Raw genomic sequence first — 27,564 nt, 5'->3', positions numbered from 1 at the left:
ATCGATTTCTGAAAGCCGTTCGCTGAGTGAAGTTATACATACGTATTTCTGCCACTCCTGCCTCCCCCCTATCATGTCACAGTCTGTTCTACGATTAAATTACTCTGCTGAACGGGAAAGTGGAATCTCTATTATAATACAGATTCAGTTTACCGATACTGAGGAACGTCACGTCTTGGATATGAATTAGAAACCAGAAGCTCAAAATGATTCATTTAGTAGCTTAGACAATTGACTCTATTAGAGGGACTTTAGCTGTGTTTACAACTGACTTGCAATTACTCGTAATTTTAATCGAGTCTGATTAATTATTTATTTCCGACCACTTTTCTCGTTTACACTGTGAGAAACGGGATTTGTGCGGAGAGAGCAATATTCCCTTTGAATACTATTTGTAATAACCGTGCTGGCAAACACCACACCGTAATTTATTACTTATTTGTAGGGGCATTTGATTTCGTTTGTCTGGTTTTATTGATGAGCTACACAACACTTCAGGTACAACCTTCGGTGGATGTCATGCACGAGGAAGTGACGTAAATCGTCATACGCATTTAATTCAGAGATTCTATTACCCAGCTCAGGAATTCTCTTTAAGGTGCAGTGAGACCTACCTGGCTGTCAGCAGATTTTGTGATAAAACGTTCAGAGTCTTCTGAATCGATCTTGCACTCTTCGTTTATAAGAAGAGCAGTCGTGTGGGGGAGGGAGCCGATACTGCGGAAGTGCTGTCCTGTTCACGTCAGTGGTGCTCGTACTGGGACTGTGAACGGCGGAGAGAAGGAAGGAGCTCAGAAGTGTAACAGTCTACGATTTTGGCCGTTTTTCGTCATGGATTTGGATACTCAAGGACCGAAGTCACTGACATGGCAGTACACTGCGGACTCCATTCTCAAGTACGACGTGCGTTTTCTGAGTGTATGTGGTCTTTGGCCACTACAAGGCTCGCGATTGTTTCGCATCTTTACTGTCACCATCATCACGCTATGTTTGGGTCACATTGCCGAAGCCGGCATCAACCTCTGCACTTTACGAGGCGAACTGGAAGACTACACACTGGCGCTGTCCAACGTGTCGGTGATCATCGTCGGCGTGCTCAAGGTGGCGATCTTCCTCCGTGACGAGGGCAGCTTGTGTCAGCTGGTGCGCTGGTTGGATGCGCTGGTCAAGCGACAGACGGAGTACGTGCGGGGCCAGCCGTGTCGCGAAGCGATCTTCAGGGAAGCTCGGCAGCGCGCCAGTCGCATCTCAAAAGGTCTGGACGCGTACAACGTCTCTCTGCTCTTCGTATGGATTCTTGCACCACTGGTTGCGTCCCCAGGCGACAAGAGACTACCCCTCCAGCAACTCCCAATGGCGAACACGACCGCCTTACCCCTGTACGAGTTGTCCTACGCCTTACAGGCTATCTCTCTGACGTTCATCGCTTTAATCAACGTGCATATGGACTGCTTTTTTACAGTAGTTATGATTCACATAGCAGCTCAGCTAAAAATTATGGCCTCACGCATTGCTGATCTACATCTGACCCGAAATGATGGTGGAAACTCGTCAGAGTCAAAATTGGGAAATAATAGTTTGGTAATGGAAGACCTGTACAAGCAGTTATGCCTCTGCATCCATACACACCAGGATATCACAAGGTACATAACGTCAAGAAGATATCATTCAAACCATTTACATTTAAGGTAATTCATGACAATATGTTCCAGTACCAGGGCTACAGTACGAATTTCTTGTCTTTGCGAGAAAGTCACCTTAGCCAACAGACTATCCGACGACGTCTCCTGAACCCGTTCAAATTCTCGCTGTCTTCGATGACTCCCTCTTACATCCCGAAGTCTTACGTGCATGGAATCTCCCATGTTTGGAGTAGCACCAATCGAGGAAATAGTAGCAGAGGACTTGTCCATTAATCTAGAACCAGGGATACTCCATGTGCACTAATGACAAACGAGAATTGCTTCACATTCCCCACTCATCGCAGTAGCACACTGGACGAGGTGACGCAGTGGTAAAATACTGGACTCGCACTTGGAAGGACGGCGCTTCAGTTCTCCATCGGACGACCTGGATTTAGGTTTTCCATGGCTAAAAACCACTTAACGAAAATGCAGTGATTGTTGCTTCTCCATCTTCCCGTTCCATTCCCAGACTGAAGTTGTGCTCTGTCTGCAATGATATCGCCGTCGAGAGGATGTTGTAAGGTGACACAAGAATTGTGCCAGGAATAGGACTTCTCATGCTTACCGCGATCGCTCCTTATAAGCAGGAATTCCAAGTTGAAATTCTGGTCCGCAAGCAAATTTTTCACGTTTAATTCCGATGTATATCACCATGGACACTGCGACAAGTTACTACATTTACGAAATTCTTATTACAAAACAGTTCTTGCTAGTAATTAATGCGCCATTCAAATAAAGATCCTTGTATCTACCGAAGTAACTAACGCACGATTGTGTGATTGCGCAGGATGACGTCCTCGGGGAGGAATAATTTTTTCATAAGCTGTAATGGGTTGTCAAGGACTAAAGTAATGTTCCCCATGATCAGAATTGGTATAGATATTACGGGATCAGTTTCAGTACTTCTCACATTGCCTCAAGCAAATAGAGTACGTCACACTCTTCACTGTGATAGGTCCGACAGATGGGGCAGAGAGTTCGGCTAGTCTTTCGTTCTAACTTTGCGGAGCAGACTGCTTGCCAACATCGAATTCACCTTCCTATTATACTCTCACAACCAGTCGTTGGAACGGATTGCGCCAGTCCATAAATCACGTGAAACAGTAATAATAATAGCATCTACCAACAAGGAGCAGTTCCAGTAAGGACTCTGAAGGTGGTGAGGTATGACATTATTTAGGTATTAGTTGCATTGTGTAATTTTGAGAACCTATCGAAAACTTAAATGGAGATACAGGACCATAATTGTAAATGCTATTCTATCTGAATAAGAGTACACAATTTTTAAACCGATAAATCTTAAATAGCGTTCCTGAAAAGGGAATAGCTCATTGACAGCACAATATCATTCCATGCTGAATATGAATGATCTGAGTGTGCAGTGAATCTATATCCTTTTGACACTGGATCAGAGAGATGGGCCAATTGCTTCGTGGCCATACCCACTCTCGATTTAAGCCCATTGGTCTCCTACACACGGGAACGCACAGTCCGTCGTGCATTCGACCTCGGTAGCTGAAGAGGAAAATGTTCTCTGAGGATTGTGCTAGCCTGTCGGACGTTTCACGCTACACCGGATTGTGTGTGTTACGTAGTATGGCGAGGAGCGAGGACAGCATCTACGTCTACATCTACATCATAACTGTGCAATTCGCTCTTAAATTTTTGGCAGAACTACTTTCAGACTATTTCTCGATCGTTTCACTCTCGCAGAGTACGTGTGAAAAATGATTTCCTAAATTTTTCCGTTACTATTGCTATGGTAATTTTCCCCTATGCAGGTCAGAGCAAAAAAAATGATTTTGCTGCCAAGGTGGTGATTAAAATTCCACGAAAAAATCGCGCCGCAGCACATAACTCCAGAAATGAAATGAAATGACCGCATGGCATTGTTGGCCGGGAGCTCCCATTCGGGTTCCGCCGCCAAGTGCAAGTCTTACTTCAGTCGGCGCCACATTGGGTGACTTGGGGCTGATGATGAGGATGAAAACACAACACCCAGTCCCCGAGTGGAGAAAATCTCCAACGCGTCCGGGAATCGAACCCGGGCCCAGTACATGAGAGGCAAACATGTTACCACCCAACTAAGCAGGTAGACATAACTCCAGAGAAAGTTACGAACGCCTCAAGAAAAACTTTGCAAGCTAATTTTTAGTCCCTTATGACCCTTTAGACTAATTCTGATTTTATCATTTCTAGTGTCTCTAGAACTAAATCCATTTATTCGTATTTGATTTGTTGTTTTCCCATTTTTTGAGGCTCTCCTCAACAGTCATTTTGAAAATGTTTTTGATATTTACTCGTATTTCCCGTTCACATCTCGCATGTTCTGAAGGAGAGGTATCACAGAATGCCTCTGCATAAATGATTCACGAATAATTGTATAATGGTATGTGGCACCATTAATGCGAAGAACTATAATAATGAAACTTCCTAGCAGATTAAAAATGTGTGCCGAACGGATACTGGAGCTCAGGACCTTTGCCTTTTGCCGGCAAGTGACCTACCGGGAGAGCACTGGCCCGCAAAAGGCAAAGGTCCCGAGTTCGAGTCTCGGTCCGGCACACATCATTCATCTGACAGGAAGGTTCATATCAGCGCATACTCCACTACAGAGTCAAAATTTCATTCTGGAACTATAATAGCGTTCGAAAGCATGCATTCGAATAACTAAGTAAATCTGTTACCCGGTGTAAATGCGCCAGGCTGATGACTTTCGGAAATTTATCCAGTCCACATTTGATCAGCACACTGATTCCAACGCATACGCAGCATATGCATTCGCTTTCCACTCAGGAAACCTAAGAAATACCACAACATTTTGCTTTTCAAACGTCGACCCATTACACGGCAATGTCGATTGTCTTCAGTTTCCTCTCTTGACAGTGCAAGACGATCTCACGTGTAATTTCTTGCACCCTTATTTCTCATTTTGTTAATGACTTTCTTTCGCTTTCAAATCTCCCTACAAGAGAACACAACAGGTCCTTATATTGCCATACAGTTCCACAACTGAAGTTACTTTTGAGAGGATGACGTCCAAATGTGGTTGAGAAATGTTCAGCACTGTCAAATACAAGAAATGGCATCCTGAGCCGATTCAGTTCTCAGACTGTTACTCGAAGTGACGCAAATTAAGAATTCTAGCCTTCAATTCTTGTAGTCAACGACGACGTAAAGTTAATTAACTTATTGAGAAAGATGTCTTACTGTTTCTTATCGAATCTTTTTGGATATGTGATGCAGAAAGATCAGCCAGAACACTACAGCCTCCCCTCTACCGTGTGAATCAGAACACATGGTCATGTGGAGATCACATAGCATGGCCCAAAGAATATTTAAAATTTGACCAGAGACATATTAAAGAATATTCGGCCTACTCTGTGACTAGGGAACGGACAAGGTAGATAATTTAAGTAACTCTGACGAATGTGGCTCTGACGACACACATTTGATCTTAAACAATACTTCCTATTTTATAAATGGGAACACTCAAGCAACATAAATTCTACTGCCAAAAGTCTGACGTGGACGTTCACTCCGAAGAAGGCTGAGAGCGAACGAAAATTAAATAGGCGTTTGAATGGAGAAACAGCTAAAAACACGACTTCCAGTAGTTTCATTTCAGGCTTAACAATTGTTTTACATAAAGTGTATTAAAGTGCAAGCACTCACAGATACAATCGACCGACTTTAGTGAACAGTTGTACCAATACGGCAGAGAGGTCCATAAACAATCAAATGTAGAACTAAGATACATTGTGGAAATATATTGAGAATTTGAGGACCAGGCTCATAGCTGTGTGTATTTTTTTATCTTTATATGCTTCAAGCAAGTATTAAGCAATTAACAATCATGCTGTGAGGATCCAGAGGACCGAAACATTTCTGGATTGAAGCAGAAAAGAAGGATCCGACCGCGTTTTTCTCCGAATAGCGACCTATAAATATTTTTTGATTATGTTCTTCATGTTTCAAAAAATTTATGTAGCTTAACCCAGAGAAGAGAATCCTTTACAGTCTGGCGCACTAATGTTCGTTAAAGTATTTAATAACTACACCCTCTTTGTGCAGTACCTCTGAAGGGAATTCTGTAACGGTGTATGAAACAATACATTGATGCACCCACGGAACATGCTAAGAATTTCATAATCTTGTTCCTTGGCAAACTGAATATTTTTTTTCTTTTTTAAGGTTCATCGTTCATTTAGAAAAAGTGATGAATCCCATCGCAATGATGCAGCTGGCTCTAGGAGTATTCAATGGCTGCATGCTCATTTTCCCGGCAGCGTATGTAAGTACCACTTGGAAATTCACGTTACCGCTTATTGCAAAATATGATACTCGTAAACTTCGAAGTGTTGTCTAAGATCTAGAAGTGGATAATAATCCCAAAAATATTATACGGCCTTAAACAATCTTTCTGTGACTATTCTCAGCCACAGAAGCTAAGAAGGCAGAAGCCATCTCAGGAAACATGTCTAGTACATGTGTCTAAAGTGAGCTCCTATGGGAACGTTAATTGGGAAATCTCAATATGAATCCCCCTATTTTTTTATTTATTATCTCTCTCGGAAAACTTAACAATTATCCTGAAGAACAGTGAACAGTAAGTCAGTAATTTAATTGCTAGATATCTACGTAACGAATTTACAAGATCGTATTCACATGTAATATTAACGTTATATGGGCTAATAATAAGCAGTTTCCAATAAAAAAAGGCAGTGTTCGTTGCAGTAATAACTTAAATGTTTTATATGATTCACAAGAAACTCTTTGAGTGCGAGGTCGCAAAGGTCAAAGATGTTTACGGCATTCGACACCCCACATGTAGTCTACCATCCAGCCACAAAATTGGTTGCTAATGGCAACAGGGGACGGGAATGGAGGTATCAAATCGCGAGCACAACATGTGACAACGAAGCGTAGTTGAACTGCTTAGTCGACGAGTAACTCACAACAGTGCTACAAGTGTTGATACAAAGCAGAGCAATGACAACAATGAACAAACCAGACATTCAGTATATCTACAACAAGATGAGTCAGTCTAAAGTGTTGTGGCGTATACTGTGCAGAAAATGTCCTTGAGGGCTACGATATGTACCTAACAAGTGAAAGTGATATTGAAACAGTTGTCGAGTCCTGTAGTTCTTCATACTTGTCGGACATGGAGCCGTCTCCAGTGAAACGTGGTAAAGGGCAATCGTTGTCCAAGGAGTGAGCACTAAACATAATTACGTAAATGGAATACTATCCTCAGCACAGTAAAAATATAATAATTTATGAACAGATTTCGAGTAAGTCCGCAGCAATATGACCGTTTAGTGCATAAGAGAAATTACGAATATTCAAGAGAGGTCGAGGCGCACTTGATACAAAGAGTGGTGTTTCACGCTTCAAGAACGCTCGATACAATTTGCACGATGTTCATGATAGTGACCTACTACGTCATGCAAAATCAAATTGAGCACGATATAGATTTCCGTCATTTCAAATGAAGCAATTGATGGTTCAGACAGTGCTACAGGATTGGAAGACATAAAACAACGAAATTTCAAACAAAGCGTCAACTTGACGATGCACAGCAAACAACGGAATCGGCCAGAAAATTTATAGATGAGACAAACAAACTTATCCCTTCGTTCAGAAAGGAATTTTTTTCAACTCCGATCAATCGGGATCTGAAGAGGAAATGCGTAGGAGGCGAACTCTGAAAATTAGAGACACCAAGAGAGTTGTATCAAGATCAACTAACATCAATGCGCTAAAGAATTCGTACACAATTACGTTGACTGATAATATGGATCGTAAATTGGCTGGAAAGTTATTTAGTGTGCTACGAGAAGTTGGAGGTGCTCTGCTCCATACGATTCTTTCTTGTGTGCGCGATGTGTGATCTTGCAAGGGCAAGAGTGGGAAAATGGGGGTAAGAGTACTACAACTATGGTATGAATACTGCTTTTGGCCAATATCTCGTCAAAATAACTTGCTTTTGCTTGATTCCTGGTCTGTGTATAAAGGTCAAACTCCCTTAGCGTAAAAGAGTGTGACATTGCAATTCATACCAGCTGGAATCACTGGACAAATCCAGCCTGTGAATGTTTGTTTTTTCGGCGCCTGGAAAACATATTATCGCACTATGCGTAGGTAAGTCCTAAAGGATATCCAGTTTGACGATAAGCTCCACGGCAGACTGTTTCAAAAAAATTGTTCAAATGGCTCTGAGCACTATGGGACTTAACATCTGAGGTCATCAGTCCCCTAGACTTAGAACTACTTAAACCTATTACACACCTCCACGCTCGAGGCAGGATTCGAACCTGCGACGGTAACAGCAGCGTGGTTCTGGACTGAAGCGCCTAGAACCGCTCGGCCACAACGGCCGGCCAGACTGTTACGCATTCGGTTGCATGCCGTCACATTCCATCAGTTCCCATCGCCCCGTTACACCAGTACGATTCTATGCGCATTGTTGCATTCTTTAAGAGTGAATACCTAGCTGAACGTCCTGCATAGTCTGTAACGCCCGAGGAGTTCGCCTTCGATCTTGATGGTGCGAACCTTTGTGATCACTGGACGCTCCATTTTTCATTCGGCGTTCATGGTCCAAGCTAACGGTTACTTTTGAAGATTTCTTGAATGCCGACGATGTCCATTTTGTGAAGTGTAATACACACATCCCACAGATGATTGATCTCTACAGCTCCCAGACACTCATTTTCTGTTTGCCCTCCCGAAACACATGGTGAGTCATTAGTAGCTAATACATTGCCTCAGTAGAACGAAACGCCAGGCCAAAGTTGTAAATTTTACTTTTCTATCCGCTAGATGACTAGTTTCGGGCCGACGATTTGAAAATGGGTCTCGGCCCGACACAAGTCTTCGAGTGGATAAAAAATAACATTTGCAACTTTGGACTGGTTTTTCGTTCGACTGATTAACAGAAACTTCTGACCCAAGCTATTCCAGCATCCTGGAAGTTCGTAAATATATTTCCTGGCGTACTTGCTAACACAAAACTTTCAAATGAGTGTTACTAAAGACTGAACTTGCAACTTCGCACTAAAGGGGTTCCTTGTCAGAGACATTATGAAATAAATGGTAAGATCGCTAGTTACCGTGTACCACGGCAGATAAAGCTACGTAGTGGCACGTCACAGTTGTTTAACTGCAAAAAAAAAAATCGAAGTTTAAGGGTTCGCCTAATTTATGTCTGTGGTCGCAGATCAGAATAAACATGTCGTAGAAAAGCATTACCGCACAATATAATAATTCGAAAGTGTCGTAAGTTTAAGTAAATCTTGTAGCGTCGCTTAGAGCATATCGATTATATGGACGATATAATGTGGTTATGCATTTGAGGCATAAAGAAATCTTTGACGCTCCATATTTTGCCACTTTCGGTGTTGAGAGCGATGGCCGTAATGTCGTCCCCGTAAGGGAAGATACGTATGTCTTTCAGAAAGTAAGTTACACATATCGTAACACGCTAAGACCAGAATGGTCCATTGTCAAAAGAGAGTACACGTTCTGTGTTTCCTGCAAACACAATTCTGCCGCGGTATCGGTAACAGGTACAACACAGTGCAGGAGGGAAATAGCGCGGTAACTGGAAAAGTTGAAGTACACGGAACAGTACGATTATTGATAGCAAAACCCTGACTTGCACAAAGATGCACTGTTAAATTCTGGTGGTGTATGGACCAAATGCAATGTCACGTCCAGCCGTAGCGAGATGGTGCCAACAAGTTGACTGTGGCCACACAGACGTGGATGATGAAGCTTACACCGTATCATTTCCATCGTGAAAGACATTGTTCGACGATGAGGGAATTTACACAAGGATTTTCGAATGGCTCCGTGATCAAAGAGCGAATTTCTATCGTCAAGGAAGCGAACCATTTGGAATAAATTTGCGGCCATTGCTTACCGAAACTTGGTTACAGTGTGGAAAAATTGTGTCACGTATCTGTGTCACATTGAAGTGTAGTGTAGGTTTCAATAAAAGTTATTTGCCCTACCACAATAATTGTAACTTACTTTTTGAAGTCCCCTCGTAAATATCGATGAAACGTTAGGCGTGCGACTTCCCTAGGCAAATGAACTTTAGATGTACCAATCGGTATGAAAACTGCGTAGATTTTCGCGGCAGAGTCGGTTGACATAATAGTTTTCTGAATACGGTATCGCGTCATAATGTAAAAAAATCTATACTGGAGAAACCAACGTTCCGGCCAAGGTTACAGTGACCTCCTTGCAGGTCTTCAGGTTAGACCCAGAAGGAGGCAAATGTAAACGTGGCCGAAACGCTTCTTCCTCCAGTATAGTTTGTTACATTATGACTTGATATCATATTCATAAAGCGTTTGAATAAGTGTAAGTCACGAAGCTGGGTAGATAGATGAATTTCTCCGGATTTTGTCCCAAATTCTGTGTAATTTAGACTCAGATACGTTACGCACCCACGCAGATAAAAACAAGAAAAACACTACGTGTATTTATAGGAGTTATCACAATTTGATTGAAACCATTTGCGTGGACGTAAGCTAGAAGACGTTAAAGTACGATCACACTCAAGAAGATCCAGCGAAAGCTTGAGGAATATTGCTTAAATTTGGAGCGAATATGATTAAATCTTAACGTCCCGTCGACGACAGTGTCATTAAAATTGAAGCTATAGCTTAGGTAAGAGGAGAGAAGGAAATCGGCTGTCTCCCTTTCAAAAGAACTATTATGGCACTCGTCTTAATCGATTTAAGCAAATAACGAAAATTTTTAATTTGGTTGGTGAGCCGACTATTGAAAGATCAGTCCTCCAGAATACGAATCCAGTGACTTGACCAGCGATCCACATCGCTCAGTCTGTCAGTCAAAGATAGAGCCAACTCTTCAAGTAACGTTGCTCACTTTCAAGGGCAAATACGTCACTATTATCTTAACGAAGGAATGAAACATTCAACGGAAATATAGATATAAACAATACATTGAACAATAAAGTCGGCTGTGCCATTCAGTTCAGGCCTCATTCGAAGTAGGTATCAGTGAACATATTCATAGGTTAGATTCTCAGTTCTCAGCCAGGCTTAGGGCTTTTGCTCATACTAACATCTTCTTTCACCAGAAAAACGACTACTCAAAAATGTTGTACAAAAATCTTTGGCATAAAGTGCATTTCCGTGTTCATAACTCAGTCCACGAGTAGCATGCGTGAAGTATCAACAGAACTGCCAAGTGTGTGAGATGTGATCATAAGTTTTTAATCAAGCGACAACCGAGAAACTTGGTCATCTTGTTAGTTCTCGTCTGGTTATTCTCACATCTTCTCAACGATGGCTGTCTTGGTGGAGACCTTGCTGGGAGAAGTCTGTAGTTTAGCTATTCAGGGAACGTTCCACCTCGAAAATCATCAGGTATTTTTCCTGAAAATGCTGGCAAGCCTTTGTATCTTCATCCAAAGAAACTGGAAGAAGTCACAGGCTGCCACGCCAGGAGAATACGAGAGATGAGACGGATTTAGATAGCCCAAAGAGACAGCATGTATGATGGTGGATGGTGTCCCGTTCAGAATGAGAACGGGCGTTGTAGTGCTCAAAGCTTCCAGCAGCGCTTGACGGCCTCCCAAATCGTTTCGGGACTGATACAGCTTCATTTCCGCCGTTGCCTTGATTTGTCGGGGTGTGAGCCTTCGCGGAACCCTGCAGGCTACAACATTTCGTATTTTCAAAGTGACGTGCAAGATGTTGAAAACTGATCCATGACTGGCTATTTTTCTCAGCAGTCACCCGCTGGTCTTCGAGCACCAGAACCTCCACTTCTTTTACGATTCCCAGTTATTCAGAGAGAGACGGTCTGCTACTTCGTTCTTCATCATTCAGAGATGTTTGAGCAGAGTATAGGGGTCTGCACCACCTGATCACCGTATCACATGATGGTACATTGTTATTGTGCACTCCGACCACCTCAGCGTGGACTGCTGCAGCGTTGTTCTTCAAATGCTGAAAAATAAACTGCTGTACGACACTGCACTTTATTAGTGAGCTGCTTTAGCTCATCTAGCGGCGTAATACAGTATTGTGGCGTAACTATTTTAATGTGTACCGAGACTGTAGACATACTTGCAGACAAACAAAAAATTAATTACGCAATTTCATTTTTTAGTGTTGATGATCAATGATTTATGACTAAACGTCGTAGCTAATTTAAGAAATATTGTTTTATACGCTTACCGATTTTCACTTTCATTTTCCATATTTTTAGCTATCTGTATCCTTTTTGTGCGTTGTGAAGCTTGTTGACAGAATGACATACGAAGAAAAAGTGATGGAAACGTGATTTGTTCACAGAGCGCTGAAAGTGGATCCCTGCTGAAGATTTTGGTGAGCGCACCTGCAGTCAGTACGCAGTTGCTGCTCTACTGCCTCGGGGCTCACAGCGTGCGGGAACAGGTGAGGCCAATCACTTGCGTTTCATCCTCTCTTTCGAGGTTCAAACAATTTAAATGTACGACAGCCGGTGCCACTAAAATAAGAGGTGAAAGTCAGTGTTGAAGATGACCTAGAACAGAATGCCTATGCAAAGTTTCCCATACCTGTCGCTATTTGGCGCTGCAGTCACCGAAACATCCAATATGACGGTGGCAGGAAATTCCCAAAATGCAAGATGTTGGTGGCAGGAAATTAAAAAGTTTAAGATTTTGGATGCCTTACTGCAACAAATTGCTTCATTGCTAACTGAACCTGACAATGTTGTCTAATATAAGCAGCTGTTTCTTACTTTACAAATGTTATGAATGGTAAATTGCCTCTTTAAAAGAATAACAGTGCAAATCATATTACTTCATGTTATTGACTAATTGAGTTTAACACACTTCCTAACAATGCCTAGGCGCAACACGCATGTATTAACAGTTAAGCTTATTCCACTTTTATATTGAAGTTTCCACTGCTACATTGCATTTCCCAATTAATCTAAAACGTTCTCACCGTTCAGGGAAGCCTCATAATAAGCGTTCCAGTAGTAATACGAGTTTGTTCTCCCAACGGAAGTTACTGATCAACAACGACGACGCTGTTTCGTTCACAGTTTTCGTAAGTAATTACACGCCGCTTTCCGCAAATAAAACGAATCATTAATTAATTTTATCCTACTAACTGACGTAATACTTTCAAACTCTTTATCATCACTTATCAAACTCGTCATACAATTTATGCACTACATCCCACACATTCAAACACTGAAAATTACAAGTTGTTTGCATTTTGTTTATACATGCAGTAAGTAGAGATAGAATATACACAGAATTTAAATGGGTTATTTATCTAGACCAAACAACAATAAAATTTTAAAATTCCCCTTACAGATGTACTTAACCTGTATCTGTGAAAGCAGTGTGATTAAATCCATTTACCATATTCCTGATTGAAAGCATCAGACTTTCCCAAGTGTAAGGTCATTCTTCACTACTGTAAAGGCGTATTCATACAAATCTTCAGATGTTATGAGCACAGACTGAGCGAGAAATGATGTTATCATGGAATCATCTGCTCTTAAACAACAAGAAACATTGCATATTACTCAGTTCACCATCATTAAAAATTTTTAATACTATTGCAGCGATGTATGTTCTTTACTTCCTTCAAATGTATGTTTAAAATTCATGGAAGTGTGTTCTGTCTTTGCAACTAAATGAAAGGCAGTTTGTTTTCTGCCATATGCGTTTCATTTCTTTTATTTGTGAAGCATCTTCTGTGGCCTGTAATACACGTTTGTCTTACATTCCATAGTGTTTAACAAAGATTTTACTATGTTAAGTTTTCCCTCGTTGTTGTATTGTTTTATCAGCCTAGAAACAACTTTTGCAGCACAGTTTCGTGAGGTTAAATTATCTTTTGGTGTTACTTACAATCCACGTGCGTCGTTCTGGAGGTGTGTTTAGTTGCTCTGCATACTGCATCTGGTCGATTTTCGGCGTTTTTTCGACCACATTTATTTTAAAATTTCGTTTCTACTTTCCACTGTGTATTGAATGTGTGTGTTTATAGTGAGTAGTGTTGCCAACTGTCATTGTGTGTTTATCATTTGTCTTTTGTGCCTGTTGTTGTGCTAATGTGTAGCATGATATTTGTTCATTTGTCATGTATGTGCGAGTGCTGTTACGTGTGGGTGGGTGTCATCTGAGTGTGTGTGTTATTCTTTGTGTGCTGTTGTGATGGAGTAGATATTTCGTGTGTGTGTGTGTGTGTGTGTGTGTGTGTGAGAGAGAGAGAGAGAGAGAGAGAGAGAGAGAGAGAGAGAGAGAGGGACAAGAGTCGAGAGATATTAAATTATTATTTTATCTGTTTATGTTGTATGTTTTAGTGGCTAACATGATAAACAAGTGATGGTTTATAATGACTTGGTCAGCAATTACTTTCTTGTTCATTGCCAGGGCTCATTGTATTCCTGTAATGTTAGGAGTTTTTTGTTGTAATCGTTCACTCCAACAAACAACTTTTATGTCCTGTTCCAGGTTAGATGCTTCATGCTCAAGTTTTATCAAGTGTTAAGTGAAGGTAGAATGGAGATTTTGATACTTCCATCTTCATGTATGTTCCTTATACCTAGTTTTGAAATTTCTTCCAGTCATTGATAGATACTATGATTTGCGTTTTTGAACCTCCAACTTGTAATACCTACTCCATCAACTTTATTTGGTTTTCGGTTGCTGTTTGTAAATATGACCGGAGCATGTTTCTTGTTCTGTAAACGGTCTGTAATCCTAGTTTCCTAGCATATTTGCTCCACTGAGTGTTAATTTGTGTTTCTATTTCACACTGTACCATTTCTTTCTCTTAGTCATGTTATGAGTGTTATTGTTTTGTGTTTGTGTGTGCACAGTAGTGGTTGTATTGTTTGGGGGATTTTTCTTTAGACTAAGGATAAACACACTATAACAATTGGCAACACTACACATGGTAAACATACACATTCAATACACCTGGGAAGATACCCAGTTAGAACACAGCCCTAACGTCATCTTTTATCGAACCCTAATTTACAAAACCCAATGCTTTAACACCAAAAGAAAGGCATCAGCAAGAAACAACATCCACCGGAAACGAGCTGGTACAATTTAAGGGTCACAGCCTTGTGTTCTGAGAATGTATGCGTTACACCTCAATTACTCTGCACGAGAATTTTCCTGTCCTATCTGGTACAGTTCCAGTTATGGCAGATAGGTAAGACTTCGCCTTAAACGAGACTTGCAGATTCATTGCAGGCTGCATGACATCAACTCCATTCCAAAAGATCTAATGTGTAGCAGTAGCCCATCCCCGGACATCAGAGAGGTCCATCGCCTTTATGGGTCCTCTCCAGGCACTTCCCAATTGAAGTCAAGATGAAGTTTCCTCCATACTACGGAAAACATTACGGAACAACCTTCAACACTCAGACTAAATTCTTGGCGTAACAGAGACCGCAAACTAGAATTAATGGCACCATGTGATAACTTTCTTCCCCGTCATGAAGAAGGCTGGATGACGTGGAAAACGCACGTTAGGCTACGATGTGGAGTCGGCAGATGTAAAACCAACATTCTTATGACTCAACCCTGTGCGAATATAGACGATAGCGCACGAGACTGCTGAGCTTTTGGCTCAGATTCGATCCTTCCTACCGTCCCAAGTGCACTTCTTGTATTGCTCTCTTGCGCCCTTTTAGGAAACCAAACGAACCTTCAAATCCACTTTCTGTATCGTTCTCTTGCTCCGTTTTAGAAAACCAAACGTTCGGCCACACCGTCAATTGAATGGGCCCCTTGAATTTACACGCGCAAGGGTTTGATTAGCGAATGTCAATGCTAATTAACTTGGAAAACGACGCAATATAACAGTCTTGTTCTTTATAATTATTTCTCAGCAAATGCTACCATGCAAGACACTAACAAGCGTTTCGGACTGATTTTGACAAGATCTCGGAATGTATTTCACCTATTCAACAAAAAGTTTGGCACAGTCCTGTCATAGTTCCACTTTTACGTAGGTTCCCACTATAACAAGAGAATGAACGAATTGCGTTTATATTTCCATCACTGTCACAAAAATTTAATCAATATTATAAAGGTTTTCTGTTGAAACTGACTGCGAGAAAGAAAATTCTGTATTGTTCTATGAAATTGTACGGTTTGTCTCTCTATATAGCAGTCGTTGTAACAAAACTAGCAGGGCATTTAAACAATAAGACAAATTGTTTCTCCCATATACAATCCTTCTGTCTAGACTACAATGTGTTACGTTTTCTTTCTTGCAATCAGTTTTAACAAAAAAAAAAAAATAGGCAGTGGTGTCTCATTGGTTTATGATTAGAGTATGCCTACGGAATCTGAATCGTCCGAAGCTTTGAAATCCTACCTGTTTACCGAATGAAACTCTGAAACTACGGGAAATACCCTAATTCAGCAGCTGGAGAGCTCTCTCTCATATCCTGTACACCAGAGGTTGCTAACGATTTACCCATTCATTTTAAGCGATTTGGGGTCCCAATCATGTTTTGTTGCCAATATTAATAAACAAGGTCAGATAAAGGGGGAAAGAGGAGATGAGCCAGGGGGGGGGGGGAGGGGGGAGGATTTGGACACAGAAATTCGGAAGGAGGAGATCGACAACAAGAGAGGGAGAGAGAGAGAGAGAGAGAGAGAGAGAGAGAGAGAGAAGGGAGAAGGTGATGGGCGCAGATAGGAGACAGAGGTGACGGACAGTGTGACGGAGGGGGGGGACATTGGGACGTATATCCAGTTCCAATACAGATTTAGCAATTGCGATATATTGCCGGATTCACTAGTACGCAATAATGTCTCTCGTAATCGTTCAGTTTCAGGTGGTAGTGACCTAAAGGTAAGGTATTCCCATTATATTAAAAAACTAGAAACCCGCCTCGATTGCGAAAAAAGCAACTAGTGTTAACCTAGGTTTCGGCGTAGCTAACTACACCTTCTTCAGAACAATAAAACCCATGGGCGTGAAAGTTTTCGACCATTTGTAGATGCAGTTTATGGCGGGTCATGGCCCATCGAACATAGGCCGATGTGAAGTGGAGCGTACACCATTAAGTTAAGTAGTGGTTTTGACTTTGTACATATGTACTGTTTGTGTTTTCCTTTTTTTCGTTCATAAATGTATAGCCATGGTGTTCTTTTAATCATTGACAAAGGTCTTCTTAGGCACTTGTGGGTTTTATTGTTCTGAAGGTGGTGTAGTTATCTACGCCGAAACCTAGGTTAACACTAGGTGCTTTTTTCGCAATCGAGGCGGGTTTCTAGATTTTTAATATATTAACCAACGATTGCTGACGCGGTGCGATGTTGAAGGTTCTTATATTCCTATTATCTAGAAATAAGGAAGTAAAAGCAGGCCACCATGCTGTAAAGATAAAATAAAGAACAAAGGGATAACATTCTAGGAGCTGAAGTATGACTCGTCAGAAGACTGAGGAAAGCTAGAAAATCTTAAAAAGGGAAATGTTAAGGCTCAATCTAGATATAGTGGGAGGCAGAAAAGTGAAATTGAAGGAAGACAGAGATTTCTGGTCAGACGAATATAAGATAATATCAACAACAGCAGAAAATGATATAACTTGTGTAGGATTCATTATGTATAGGAACGTAGGACACAGATGAGCTACTTTGAACAGTTCAGTGATAGGGTGGTTCTCATCAGATGCGACAGCAAAGCAACATCTACAGCGATGGTTTAGGTATACCTGCGCTCGTCGCAAACAGAAGATGAAGAGATAGAGAAAGGATATGAGGATACTGAAAAGTAATTCATTATGTAAAGGGAACTGAAAATCTAATAATCTTGGTGAATTGGAACGCGGTTCCTGTTGAAGAAACAGTAGAAAGGGTTGCAGGAGAATATGGGCTTGGCAGTAGGAATGAGAAAGGAGGAAGACTAATTGAGTTCTACAATTAATTTCCCGATGGTAATAGCTAATACTCTGTTCAGTAATCACAAGGGAAGAAGGTGTACTTGGAAAAGACTCAGAGACAAGGAAAGATTCCAGATGTACTGCATGATGGTCAGGCAGAGATTCCGAAAGCAGTATTGATTTTTAAGGCGTACCCAGATGAAGATGAAGACTCAGATCACAAATTAGTAATGTTGAAGCGTGGTCTGAAGTTTAAGTGAATCGCTCAGAAGAAATAGTGTAGAAGGAAGTGGGCACTGAAGTGCTGAGGAAGCCTGAGGCCAATTGGAAGATTCCAAAAGATGTAGGTCTGTGATAATAACACAGTGAGCAGTTCAGCTGAAGGGGACTAGACATCTCTAAAAAGATATCACAGATTTGGAAAAACAAAGATAAATACTACGAAGGTAACTGTAAAGAAACCTTGGATAATTGAAGAAATACGTTAGAAGTGTCCTTGGCCGTTTTTCTCATTCTTTTTCAGAGTGATATCATAAATGTACAACAGACATAGGCTATCTATTATTCTAATACACAGGGTGTTACAAAAAGATACGGCCAAACTTTCAGGAAACATTCCTCACACACAAATAAAGAAAAGATGTTATGTGGACATGTGTCCGGAAACGCTTAATTTCCATGTTAGAGCTCATTTTAGTTTCTTCCACCTACGCTCAATGGAGCACGTTATCATGATTTCATACGGGATACTCTACCTGTGCTGCTAGAATATGTGCCTTTACAAGTACGACACAACATGTGGTTCATGCACGATGGAGTTCCTGCACATTTCAGTCGAAGTGTTCGTACGCTTCTCAGCAACACATTCGGTGACCGATGGATTGGTACAGGCGGACCAATTCCATGGCCTCCACGCTCTCCTGACCTCAACCCTCTTGACTTTCATTTGTTGGGGCATTTGAAAGCTCTTGTCTACGCAACCCCGGTACCAAATGTAGAGACTCTTCGTGCTCGTATTGTGGACGGCTGTGATACAATACGCCATTCTCCAGGGCTGCATCAGGGATTCCATGTGACGGAGGGTGGATGCATGTATCCTCGCTAACGGAGGACATTTTGAACATTTCCTGTAACAAAGTGTTTGAAGTCACGCTGGTACGTTCTGTTGCTGTGTGTTTCCATTCCATGATTAATGTGATTTGAAGAGAAGTAATAAAATGAGCTCTAACATGGAAAGTAAGCGTTTCCAGACACATGTCCAAATAATATATTTTCTTTCTTTGTGTGTGAGGAATGTTTCCTGAAAGTTTGGTGGTACCTTTTTGTAACACCCTGTATATGGAATATAAATGTATATACTACATAAAGGGAAAGATAGTTAGCAAAAAACTGGAAAAGTCCCTGACGGATCTGCTTCAAATTTTTATACAATACTATAATAAACGTTCAGACAGACATGGACTACATATTTTAATACATGTAATATACAGAGTGTCCCATTTATCTTGACCAACCTAAATAACTGGTTACCATGATGAAAATTACAAAATGTTTCAAGCAAATGTTCCTTAGCCGTCAGGGGGACATCAATCAGCATGATTGCCTTCGTTGTAGCTTTGTTTTTTACAAAGATATTAACAGCGGTATGACTTTTTAAAATGGCACCCTGTATTTTTTTATTCGGTAATTCATTTCCTCTCCTAAAGACCTAATCAAAAAGTATCACAGTGTACCATTCACTGAAACACAACGTTATTAATTACATAATACAGCACTGACGTTGACGCTCCCAGCGCGTAGTGCAGGTACTCGGGGTAATGGAACACATCCACGTGCTGACGTTGACAGAGGACAAATGTAAACACAAGCAGAATGCACACCCGTCATTCCGTCAACCATCGCCAGTTGAAGAGTTGTGTGAGTAGAATGTACACCAAAGAAGAGAAGGCAGCAATGCTTCTCATCTATGGGGAATGTAAGTTAGCAGAACAGTTATTGCAATACTGTTTTCTTATGTACGAGTACATTTCGTACTGTAGTTTAGTCCGTTTAAATACTGTTGTATAGAATAGGCATACAGTAAAGACTGTCCTTCCTACAAACTGCATCGACATAACGTTTCTTTTGTTGTTGTTGTTGTTGTTGTTGAAAGTTGGCGAAATGCTACGCAGGCAGAGGAACTGTACAGAGAGCAATAATACTTATAAGAAATTTGCCCCTCCAGCTTGAATGCCTCATCATCCGTATAAAATTTGGAAATTTCTTGGCATTTGATTGCAGATTGTCATGAAGCTTCTCTATGAATTCGTCACACTGAAATTCAAAAGACCAACGACGCAACATGATTTGCTGGGTGTAAACTGAGATGACACATGCTCAATTTGTGTTGTCTGTAAAGTCCTTCAATGTGTTGTGTGAGGCCAGGCGAAAAGTTTACCCACTTAAGTGCCTTTTCTAGTGTCCAACAGCGCTAAGTGTCGCCTGCATCTCTCTCGTGCTATCGATCAATGAAATCTAATGAAATCTCCCACCAGTAACCGAACTCACATGCGTCCTGGCCACTTACGACGTGCGAGTGGTCATCACCTCTAAGCTACATAACAATCGAAATTCCGTGTGTGGTTGCACTGACTGTCTTTATAGCAATAACTACGTTTTGATGGTGTAGCATGTCGTTAGATTAACTACTAGTATTGCTTGGCATGCGTGCGTCTGACGATACTAGTGACAAGCCAATGATGTTCTGGCACCAGTCATATCTGCCGTTGTTCTCCACCGCTCACTGCCTCTTAAGCGGCCCAGTAGCGTTACCTGCACCGTGTACCAATTTTATATCACGCTTTTAGTAATGGCGCCATGGTAGACTATGTGAGAAAATGACGCACTAGTGTCCAAGACAAAACATGGAACATCCTGGCATGTGTTGCAGCCAGTAGACTCGAGTCGGTCCTCTTCCCATTTCCGTGAGACTTGCGATGGTGCCCACAGTCCAGCAGCGTTCTAAATTTAAGAGGCAGAATAACATCATGCGTTCAGGGTACTGGCAGTCGTCATGTTCGAGGACTGATGACAGTCAATCTGTAAACTGTCGACCATTGCCCCCCTCCCCCTCCTAGAGGGGGGGGGGGGGAGGGGGGTGATATGTGCCAAATATTGGTTGCCCTCCACAAGGGGCCTTACTAACTCCACGTCAACTCTGATTATGTGAAAGAATTATATGATTCACAGGCTGATACCAAACTGATTTTGGAAGATGAAGAGGAACAAAACGAAGAAGGCCAAGTTCCTAAGCTACTGAAGTAGGAATTGGAGAGAGTAATTCAGGATCTCCAGGGATGAAAGCATTACACTGTGACTAAATACCATCTGAGGCAATGTAAGTCTTAGGCCCAAATTCAATAGCCAGACTGATTAAGATAAGAAACCGAATTTATGACACAGGAGGAATTTGGCCTCAAGATCTACTTAAGACCGTTGTAGTATCTTTACCTAAAAATGCAATGCCAAAGAATGCAAAGATCATAGAACAACTAGTTGTACCAGATATGTTACAAAGGCTGTAACAAGAGTCATAATAAGGAAAATTGAAAGGAAAATTGAGGAGAATGCCCGGGAAGAGCATTTCGAGTTCAGAAAGGTTAAACGCACAAGAAATGCTCAATATTACCTGAGGATGATTGGTTAAAGAAAGATGATCATGAACGAGGAGGTGTATACTTCTTTTATCGACTGGGAGAGGGCTTTCGATTAAATTAAATGCAGTACAGCACTGAGAATTTTAAAAGATGAGGGTCAGGCAGGAAAGATAGAACGTTAATAAAACAGTTGTATACAAAACTACAGGTAACAATTCGAATACAAATGAGGGGACACAAGAGATGAGCAGTGGAAGAGGTATAAGACAATAGGATGCTCACTGACACCAAAGCCATTCAACGAGTACGGAGAAGAACTGATAGGTAAGGCCATAGAGGATGCAAGAGACATTGTAATTGGAGGAGAAAGGATAAAGACTATGACATATCCGGATGATCAAGCAGTGCTGTCAGAATCAGAAAAGAAGCTGCAGAAGACGTATTGTAATAAGGGGCAAGGGGTATGGAATGAAGATAAACATAGAAAGACAAAAATGATGGGAATAAGCAAGAAGTAAGTTACAGTTCATATCTTCCTAGAGGGGAAAATCTAGAACAAATGAAATCCTTTCTGTTCCTGGCAAGTTTAATGACACGGAATGGAAGTTGTACAATATATAAGGAGGACGATACCTATGAGAAAGAGATCATTTTAAGAATGGAGCAGAGAAAAGATTTGCTAAGACATACACCAGTGAATCATGGACAGTTAAGAAGAAAGAAAAAAAATATGTTCAGAAAGCAGATGTGATTATCGCCAAGAATGCCTAAAGTGAAGTGGCGTGACGGATTTAAGAATGAAAAAGTATTGAGGAAAATAGAGAAAGAAAGAAGATTACGGGAAGTGTTGTGAAAAAGAAATAAACATCTTGTTGGTTGGGACGACTACTGCGTAGAACTTCACTGGATCAAAGAACTATAGAGAGAAAACTGAACGAAATGAGAGGAAGGCATACGAAGAGAATTGGAATGATGGATGATATTAGAAGAGGAGGAATATACAGACATATGAATCAAGATGCTCAGAACAGGATACGATGGGGAGCCTCTAGTTGAAACCTGTCATAAGATACATACACTTGAGAAGAGGACTGCACAGAACTGAATGTACAAACAGTAAATATTTTCAAACAGTGGAATTTTTGTATAATCAATTCTGTCTGCTTTGTTTATACTGGGCGAACATCAATTAAGCCGACAAATTGCATTGACGGATTCCTTATTGGAAATGGAAAAAAAATCCTGTGAACTTGTCTCCGGAAACGAATCTTTGCCCGGTAGACGTCGTTGACGAATGAAAGTTCCTCTGACCACGTGTCGTGTGTTCCTTGTGTGTTTCAGACTGTCTTACTGTCGCAACGTAATGCAAGCAGCAGAATGGTCCGGTATTCATGACTGAAACAAGCCGAGAGGGTTTTTGTGTACGGTCAAGCAGGTGGAAACGGTCGAGAGGCAGAACGCGGTCCTCCAATCTGGTGTACGCACAGAGCCTGCAAAACAGGAATAACACACGGTACATCGTCAGAGAAACTTTCATTCGTCAGCGCCATCTACCGTGGCAACGATGCATTTCCGAAGACATGTTTATAGGACTTTTTTCCCTTCAATTCCAGTCAGGAATCCGTCCCTGCAGTTTGTCGGTTTTCTTAATGTTCACCCTGTATGCCACTTATTGATTCATGTTTAATTCAAATTGATCACGTGTAACATTAAAATGTTTCGCTGTCGTGAGATATCAGGCTATAGCTGTAGAAGGGATACTTTGTTTTTGGGGTTCCGTGCTTCAGTCGTTGAAAACGGATCCCTTACAGGACCACTTTGTTGTCTTTCCATCCGTCTGTCTGTCCTTGAGTCCGTCTGTTGAGACCCCTTTTCCTCAGGAACGTTCCGACGTATGAAGCTGAAATTTATGTCACATACTATGATCCTGGGTCCCTTGGCGATGAAAAACGTTTAAGCTCCTAAGTCAATGAAAGCGAAAAATACGGTCACTTATGTCACATATTTTGACGGCTGCAAACTCAGTTACTACAAATTGTAGAGTACTTTCCACTGACCTATAATCATGAAATTTGACAAGAAGCAACGTTTCACAGTGCAAGTAAGGAAAAATATCCTAAAATTTTTGATTTGTAATTATATCACAAGAAAAAAATATTTTTTGTCATTTGTTATCCATCTGTCTGTCTGTTTGTCTATCGGTTAAAACCTTTTTTTTCTCTCTCAGGAACAGGTAGACTATCAAGTTGAAGTTTGTGCCACATTCTAAGGTCGATGGTTCCTTGACGGCGTAAAAAATTGAAGACTCTACGTCAATGTAGTCAAAAGATCGGCCATATATGTCACATATTTTGATACTTGTAAACTCACTCTTCAAAGCCTATAGGGAACTTCCCGTTGACGTAGAATCATGAAATTTGGGAAGAAGCAAGGTTTCGCAGTACAAGTATAGGAAATAATGCATCTGTAATGTTTCAAAACCCTTGGGAACTACTGTAGGGCTTTTGATCTGGTTTTCAGTAATAAATGGAGTGATTCACGAGCAAGGTTTGTGTATATAATTGAGAAGTACTTCGTGCTAACTGTCTGAGCCTTTGGCATCTAGCGGTGATAGGCGTAAGGTCACCCGGCTACCGCGCTGACGGTCTATTCCTACGACACGTACGGCATCTCCAATGCTTCCAAGGAAAGTAATACCGCCCTTCCTTTATTTGGGATGACTTCCCGATATCCCATAAAATAGCCATCGAAGAGTTCCACAGAACAATTCGACATTACGTAACAACAACAGTCTTACTATTGGTTGTACTATTTGCATCACAAGCGACTTCCGTCAAATCAAACCAGTAATTTCAACAGGGACGAGTGCGGGCGAATTCAATGCATCTGCAATTCCTACTTAGCATAGCGTGTTAATATGACTACCAAATGAATGAAATTAATCAAAAATTACAATAGCGAAATCGAAATTACAAAAAACGTTTGAACATAAAACTTAAAATTAAAGCTCTCTCAAAAATCTTGAAATTACGGGGACCAGTATCATGCCACTGCCGGTATCGATGGCAGACAAAAATCGATTCCAGGGACGGATGAACTATCTATATTCATAATTATGCTTCTGTTGAACCCTCGTTGCGGAAATCCTACTCGCGCTGAAAGGGATCTTTTTTTTGTGACTTTCGTAACGATGAGTAAGAGTTTTTCTACATTTTATTGTTTTTAAATTCTATCTGTTTTCCAAAGGACACATCTAACCGCTTTCAAGTACTCTATATTCTTATATCTCACAACGAAAGCAGTCCTACCATTGTTATAAATGAATGGAAGTAGATGAATTCTCAGACATTATATTAGTCTTATCACGCGTAATGTTATCAACGATTAGGGTACTTATGAAGTAGTTCTGTGACACACATGTCGCCTTGTCTTCTTTGTCAACACTTCCAATTTGAATGTCTAATGGTTCTCTGAAAGTTCGAGATCGTGATGCTCGTATTCCAAAAGCGGATTCAGCTGTTTGGCTGGCTCGCGAAACTTACCTCAAGATGCAGACAGTTTTTCTTTCATTGCTGATAGATATTTGGCCATTATAATCTCGTGAACCTTGTGCAATTGGCTCCAATCTTTTAAGGACGTGTTTCATATCAGAAAACTCAGACGTCTAAGAGAATTAACCTTGAGTTTTTCTCTTGTTCATGAATCTGCCTTACATTTTGATTTCTTCCGTTTCGGAGTGTCATACAAAAATATCACATTTCCATTTCCTCAGCAGACTCTGAAACGAAATCCAAGTGTTAAGCCTTTGCTTGAGAAGTAAATACTGCCCAAATAGTGGCTTTGGAATTATCTCTCAATGTGAGCACATGCTATGTCGTACAGTTTCCCCCGCTCCGCGCTGCGCTGGCATACTCTGCCTAGCCTACGCCCAGTGTGGGCCCCTCCTTATAGTGTCATTAAAAAATTTAAAAAGGGATATGGCTAGGTTAAAGTCAGATATAGAGGGAATTAGTGAAGCTTGGTGGCAGGAGGAACAAGACTTCTGGTCATGTGAATGCAGGTTTATAGATATGATGTCAAATAGCGGCAATGCAAGAGTAGGTATAACAATGAATTAAAAAATGGGAACGCGGACAAACTACTCCTAACATCATAGTGAACGCATTATTGTAGCCAAGATACACACGAAGCCTACGCCTATCACAGTAGTACAAGTTTATATGCCGACTAGTTCCGCAGATGATAAAGAGATTGAAGAAATGTATGACGCGATAAAACAAATTATTCAGATAGTTAAGGGGACTGGAATTCGATAGTAGGAAAAGGAAGAGAAGGAAAAGTAATAGGTGAATAGTAACTGGTGGGGAGGGGGGGAGGGGGAAGGAACGAAGGAGGGAGCCGCCTGGTAGAATTTTACAAAGACCATAACGTAATCATAGCTAACACTTGGTTTCAGAATCATGAAAGAATATTGTATACGTGGAAGAGGCCTGGAGACAGTGGAAGGTTTCACATATATTGTATAATGGTAAGACAGAGATTGAGGAACCAGGTTTTAAGTTGTAAGACATTTCCAGGGGCAGATGTGGACCTTGACCACAATTTATTTGTTATGAACTGTAGATTAAAATTGAAGAAATTGCAAAAAGGTAGGGATTTTTAGGACATCAGACCTGGATAAACTGAAAGAACCAGAGGTTGTAGAGAGTTTCAGAGCAATCATTAGAGAACGGTTGACAAGAACAGGAGAAAGAAATACAGTAGAAGAAGGAGGGTAGTTGGGAGAGAGAAAAGAGAACCACCTGTATGAATATCAAGAGCTCAGATGGAAAACCAATCCTAAACAACGGAGGGAAAGCAAAAAGGTGGAAGAAGTATATAGAGGGTCTGTACAAGGGCGATATACTTGTGGGCAATATTATGGAAATGGAAGAGGACGCAGATGAAGATGAAGTGGGAGATATGTTACTGCGTGAAGATTTAACAGAGCACTGAAAGACCTAAGTCGAAACAAGGCTACGGGAGTAGACAACATTCCATTAGAACTACTAGTAGCCTTGGGAGAGCCAGTCATGCAAAACTTCCACCTGGAGAGCAAGATGTAATTGACAGGCTAAACACATTCAGACTTCAAGATAATATAATAATTCCAATCCCAAAGAAAGCAGGTGTTGGCAGGTCTGAAAATTACCGAACTATCATTTTAATAAGTCATGGTTGCAAAATACTAACATGAATTCTTTTCAAACGAATGGAAAAACTGGTAGAGGCCAAGCTCGTGGAAGATCGGTTTGGACTCCGTAGAAATGTTGAAATACACAAGACAATACCGGCCCCACGAATTGTCTTACAAGGTAGATTAAGAAAAGCAAACCTACGTTTCTAGCATTTGTAGACTCAGAAAAAGCTTTTGACAATGATAAACAGAATACTCTCTTTGAAATTCTGAAGGCGCCGGCATCAAACACTGGGAGTGAAACAAAAGGAAAATTTGGAGTGGAATCAAAATCCATGGAGAAGAAATAAAAGCTTTGAGGTTTGCTGATGTCACTGTAATTCTGTCAGACACCACAAAGGACTTGGAAGAGCAGCTGAACGGAATGGACAGTGTCTTGAAAGGAGGATATAAGATGAACATCAACAAAAGCAAAACGAGGACAATGGAATGTAGTCGAATTAAATAAGTCGATGCTGAGGGAATTAGTTTAGGAAATGAGACACTAAAATGTGTTTTGCTATTTGGGGAGCAAAATAACTGATGATGGTCGAATAGAGAGATATAAAATGTAGATTGGTTATGGCAAGGAAAGAGTTTCTGAAGAAGAGAAATTCGTTAACTTCGAATATAGATTTAAGTGTTAGGAGGTCTTTTCTGAAAGTACTTGTATGGAGTGTAGCCATGTATGGAAGTGAAACATGGACGCTAGTGTAGACAAAAAGAGAATAGAAGCTATGGAAATGTGATGCTACGGACGAATGCTGAAAATTAGATGGGTAGATCACGTAACTAATGAGGAGAACTGAGGAATTTGTGGCACAACTTGACTAGAAGAAGCGATCGGTTGGTAAGATACGTTCTGAGGCATCAGGGGATCACCAATATAGTATTGGAAGGATGCTTGGAGGGTAAAAATCATAAAGGGAGACCAAGAGATGAATACATTAAGCAGACTCAGAAGGATGTAGGTTGCAGCAGTTATTCGAAGATGAATAAGCTTACACAGGATAAAGTAGCATGGAGACCTGCATCAAATAGTCTCTGGACTGAAGACCATAACAACAACATTGTTCCAGGCGTATGTAAATACCTGATGCATCACATCATAATTTCCGTGATG

The 27,564-nt window shown here is 41.0% G+C and overlaps 1 protein-coding gene across 1 annotated transcript in view; it reads left to right on the top strand.

The window, feature by feature from the left end:
• Positions 1–831: 831 nt before the first annotated feature.
• Positions 832–27,564, top strand: part of LOC124795956 (odorant receptor 43a-like) — a 45,887-nt gene continuing 19,154 nt past the window's right edge. The window contains exons 1-3 of the mRNA XM_047260036.1: positions 832–1,643; positions 5,880–5,979; positions 12,029–12,130. Of these exons, the coding sequence (XP_047115992.1) occupies positions 832–1,643; positions 5,880–5,979; positions 12,029–12,130 (1,014 nt within the window). The remainder of the gene's footprint in view (positions 1,644–5,879; positions 5,980–12,028; positions 12,131–27,564) is intronic.

The sequence above is a fragment of the Schistocerca piceifrons genome, chromosome 4 (genome assembly GCF_021461385.2).
Source record: "Schistocerca piceifrons isolate TAMUIC-IGC-003096 chromosome 4, iqSchPice1.1, whole genome shotgun sequence".
NCBI lineage: Eukaryota > Metazoa > Arthropoda > Insecta > Orthoptera > Acrididae > Schistocerca > Schistocerca piceifrons.
The sequence above is the reverse complement of the archived record's forward strand: the minus strand, read 5'-3'. Positions and strand labels throughout refer to the sequence as shown.